This window comes from Gavialis gangeticus, unplaced genomic scaffold (genome assembly GCF_001723915.1).
Source record: "Gavialis gangeticus isolate Ggan-Ray unplaced genomic scaffold, GavGan_comp1, whole genome shotgun sequence".
In the NCBI taxonomy this organism is placed as follows: domain Eukaryota; kingdom Metazoa; phylum Chordata; order Crocodylia; family Gavialidae; genus Gavialis; species Gavialis gangeticus.
Window position 1 is genome coordinate 17,993,726 of NW_017729015.1, and position 4,753 is coordinate 17,998,478.

Here is a 4,753-nt window from a genome sequence, read left to right on the forward strand (position 1 = left end):
GGGGAGCCCTCTGGGCAGCCCCAGCAGCACCGCACCCCGCTCCCCCCTGGGTAAGACCAGCCGCTCCACCCATCCTGTGCTGACCATTGCTCCGGCTTGGGGTCCCCATCACCCCTTACTGGCCAGTCTCTTCTCTCCAGCCACCTTCATGCTTCAGCTGCCTGGGGTGCATGGGGAGGGGGGCTGCATTAGGGCTCCTCTGCTACTGAGACCCCGTCCTCCCTGCTCTATCCTCCAAGTTCAACTCGGTCCTTCCCAGAGTCCAACCTGGGTTTGCCAGCTGTTTGGCGTTGGACTGTCGGGCACAACCTGGGCCGTGTCTGGCCTCGTGGAGGCTGGCATCCTCAGGAACGCAGAGCAGCTGCCTCCTTGTGAGGATCTGTCCCCAGAGCAGGTCCCATGTACCCCCCCGAGTCCCCCTGCGCTGCTGTGGAGCTTATCTCCCGTGTGTGCGTTGGGAGGGCAGGGGCTTCCCCCCCTGCACCCAGTGCAGATGCTGCTAATGAAGACCTGGAGTCCCTGATCGAGTGTCTGAAGCAAGGCGGCGTGTCGCTGATCGGCCGGCAGCAGTTCCTCACCCGCGAGCAGTACCGCCGGTCCTTCATCAAGCGCAACGCCAACCCCCACATCAACGAGAAGGTGCACCTGGTCCGGGCTCTGCAGAGCACGCTCAAGGTCAGCGCAGTTGGGGCAGGGGCTAGCTGAAGCCTTTGAAGGAGGCCCGTGGGCTATACAGGCAGCTTTGTCCTCAGTCAAATGGCACTAGGCCTTTACTGCATCGTAATTTCTATGTGGAAGGCACCCCTAAAACTGAGCAAGCCGTCTGGGCTGTTCATGACGCATTATGACTCCTTCCAGCCTTACTCGGCACATGCACCTCTAGTAGCAGCTTTTCCGTCGGGTAGGACCTGGTCTGTGCTGGGGGGGCTAAGAGGACAGCAGGGACAGAGGCTGGGAAGGACGAGAGAGGTTCTTCGCTCATCCAGCCGGTGGGGTGTGGGCTGGACCATATCCAGGCACGAGCACTGAGCTGCGGGGAACGCGCTTTCCCCTCTGCAGGCGAAAGAAGCCGAGCTGCAGGTCCTGGATCAGCTCCTGGGCGACGCAGAGCTGACCTCGGAGAAGTTCCAGACCTGGAAGGAAGAGCACCAGGAGGTCTACCAGGACATCCAGGTGTGGGGGGCTCACAGGCTTGGCCAGGATGAAGGCACTGCAGTCCAGCTCAGTGATGAACCCAGCCCACAGGAAGCCGCTGCTGCACTAACCCCCTAACACGGACCCTGGGCAGATCCGGGGTGATGCCAGCCCCTTCAGGAACTGCCTGCAGACCTTGCCTTGCATCCGGCGCACGAGGGAGGAAGCCGCTCTCCCTCTTGCTGGTGCTGCATTCGTTGGCCTGGAGCACGGCACGGGCTTTCTGAGTCCTCCGCCCAGAGCAGGCATCACCCTGGAGCCTGCCCCGCCAGTCTGGGGCCTCTGCGAGGGATCCCCAGAATCGCTCCCAGGTGCTGCGTTGGTTGATAGAGGATTTGCTTCTTCAAGGCCCCTGTGCAGTCACGGAAGGGACATGGGGCGCTTGTGATTCTGGAGCTCCAGGGAAAGGAGTGCCTACGAACGTGTCGGCGGGGTTGAACGGGGCTGCGCAGCCCTTGGGCTGGAGCACGGACCCATCTTGGCTCCAGGGACTCTCTTCCCCTCACCGCTGCAGAAGCTTTGGGTGAACCAAGCCCTGGCGTGACATCCCAGGGAGGAGGTGGATGCACCCAAAAGCCCCGGCCGGGTCCTATGGCCGAATCCCACCTTTGCTGTCGCCGACGGCTGTAGACAGGTGTATTTGTGTCCCAGCCCCACCACTGATTTTTGTTTATGCCCTTGGGCAAGTCCTTCAGTTGTGTTGTGCCTCATTTTCCCCAGCTGCAAGCAGGGGATGGGATGGAGCGGCTTTGTGTCCGCTTGCCCAGGGCGCTCGGGGAGAACGGAGACTGCGGGAGCCACGTCCCCGTGAGCATCACCTGGCTCTGCTCAAGCCCCAGCTGGTGCCGCTCCAGCCCTGCCAATACACTGAAATAAAATCTCTGCCTGTTTTTACATTTCTCTCCAGCTTTGCTGTGCAGTTCATGGTGGACACTGGCCTCTCTGACCACCTAGCCACCAGGACCCAACCCCCTTCTTCTGCAGGGTGCCAAATGTACTTGGAAAATCACTTCTCCTCCTGCCTCATCCCGTTCTGCAGCAGCCCTTCTCCACCCCTCCGGTCTCAGTCGGCTCTTCCCTGTCTCTCTAGGGCCTGGGCTCACCCTGCAACAGTTGAGCAACCTCAGCTCAGGGGCAACAGGAGCTGCCCAGAGAGGTCCTGTGGCAGGATGCTCTGGGGAGCATTGTTCTCAGAATAGGCGTGTGGGGGAAGGCAACACAGAGGGGCTCTGACCAGAGTCCCATAACCTGTGCTCATTGCTCTCCAGGTTACAGATATGGCTTATACATAAATCAGTGGGTTTCTGCCTGCTTCAGCTCCCCCCATTACAGATGTGCAACAGCTGGAAACCTCTCTTCCCAGGTCCCAAGCTGTGGCCACCCCACGTGCCAGGGGCCTCTCCAGCAACCTGGGAAGGGCGAAGGGAGGGGGGGAGATGGGGACACACAAACCCACAGGATGGAGAAAGACTGGAAGCTGGTAGAAGGGCTGAAATATCAGCTCATTTCAGGTTCGTGAATTTATTTTGCAGTGAAACAGCCCTGGAGCACCAGAGCCTCCCTCCTTCCTGCCCAGACCTGTTCTCGGTGGTTGGAAATAGGCAGCCATATCCCAGCACCACACATCTGGATGAGCTTTCACCCTGCGGCCGCAGGGCACCGGATACAATGCTCCCTGCCGGCATTTGGTGCCCAAGGAGAGAGGTGGAAAGGGAACAGCGTGGAAGAAACCAGCCCATGCCCTCCCGGATGGCTGGGTGGGAGGTCCTGTCTCGGTAATCCACTTCATGCGGGGCGGCTGCAGGCCCACTGCTGCTTCCCTGCCTCCTTGGGCAATGAGCAGCCAGGCAGAGGCTGGTGAGGGTCTCCAACCCTCCTCTGGTCCAGCCCAGATAAAGGCAGGGCCCCATGTGCAGTTTGTCCGCAGCCGGGGTCTGCGGGCTGGCGATATTGGCTAGCACGCGATGTGCCATGTAGGAGACGGCGCACGGATACGTGGCCCCGCAGAGGACCTAGCAGTGCCTGTGAGACGAGGGTCCGGGGTGCGAGTCCACCAGCATACCCCAGCATTGGTGACGGAACAGCTCAGAGCGCCAGCGAGCACCGAGAGGACCGTCATTGCTCTCAGCATCTGCGTGGGCCCGGAGACGGCCGCCTTGTCCGGCATGGCACGGCTGCCACCTCTGCAGCTCTTCCAGAACCCGTCACTGAAGGACGCGCCCCGGGGGAAGCTGGGTCTCGCTGAGAACCCCCTCCACTGAGCGGTCACTGGCGGCCAGTCAAGACCCAGCCCATGGGAGCCAGCGCCAGCCCCAGCACCGTGGAGCTGGTCACCATCCTCCACCCTGCAGCTCTTCCGCAGAGCGCGGCCCGGCCTGGGAAGGAGACAGCAGCGGTGCTCGGTGGCAGATGGAAGTTGGATGAGCTAGGAGACCTCTCCAGGAGTCTGGCTCTGGGGCAGAGTGTGATCGGCGCGGAAGCCTGCTAGTTACAATTTCACCTCGCCATTCCCCCCCCGGGCCACGAACAGCCAGCGGTGCGTGTCCTGCCTTGCATTTAGTACCTACCCATTTAAACATCCTGGACAAAGTGACCTCCCCCAGCACGCCTGGTTACCCTTTAATGCCGACCCGTGGTCTATTCTGGGCCCAGTGTGTGGCCAAACCTAACGAAAGGCTCTAATTACTAAGGTTAGGATAAGACACTCTCCCCTCCCCAACCCCGCGGGCAGCCCTATGCTGACCCACAGGGAGGCAGGGAGCAATGAGGTCTTATGCTGCATCCGTCACCCCTCCCCAGAGCAGTGCAAGACCTCTGGTTTCCACCCTTTCCCCTCATCCCTCCCATGCCTCTAACCCCCACATCTCTCTCCTCATGGAGCTAGTGGGCCAAAATTCAGCTGGCTGTAGGAAGGGAAGCGATGCCTTGCGGCCAGGTGCATGTATGGCAGTGGGTGCACGGGTTTTCTTTGGGTGGGCTAAGGAGGTTACGAACACTAACTAGAAGGTATATATAGGTGTGCCTCACACACACACCTGTGTAAGAAATATATTTTTACAAAAAAAGACTTCAGCTGGCTGTAGGAAGGGCAGGGAGGGCTCGGCGGGGCTGGGCACTCTAGGCCCAGGCCTTGTCCAGCAGGCACCGGGCGAGATGCTGTATTGAGGCAGCCAGTAGTGCCCTGGCATGAGGATGAAGGCAGCTCACTGCGGCACTAATGGTGAGGTTGAAGCTATTCTTTAACGAGCGATTATAAGCATTAATAAAGCCCTCCCCAGAATGGTGGAAATGGTTTCTAATCAGGGAACCTGGTAGCTTTCTCTGAGTTGCTTTAAACAGCTGGTTATAGCACAGACACCAAGTCCAGGTACTGTTGGAGCAGCAAGTGTAACTGGGCAGCCTTTTCTCTTGGTGAGGTGTAGATGGTAAACTAGCCATGCAGTGCCCTTATGGGGTGGGGTCTGTTATATCTCCACTCATGAAGTTCATGATATGCGCACTCAGTCCGGATCCAGCTGGCTCACTCTCTAAGCCAAAAGGGGATGTGTATGGTAGTCCA

At 59.5% G+C, this 4,753-nt stretch overlaps 1 protein-coding gene across 1 annotated transcript in view; it reads left to right on the forward strand.

Moving 5' to 3' along the window:
* CNKSR1 (connector enhancer of kinase suppressor of Ras 1) overlaps window positions 1-2,096 on the forward strand; it is a 24,481-nt gene extending 22,385 nt beyond the window's left edge. Inside the window, 2 exon segments of the mRNA XM_019512465.1 lie at window positions 467-675; window positions 1,060-2,096. Coding sequence (XP_019368010.1) covers window positions 467-675; window positions 1,060-1,272 — 422 coding nt within the window. The 3' untranslated portion in view covers window positions 1,273-2,096.
* Window positions 2,097-4,753: the final 2,657 nt, after the last annotated feature.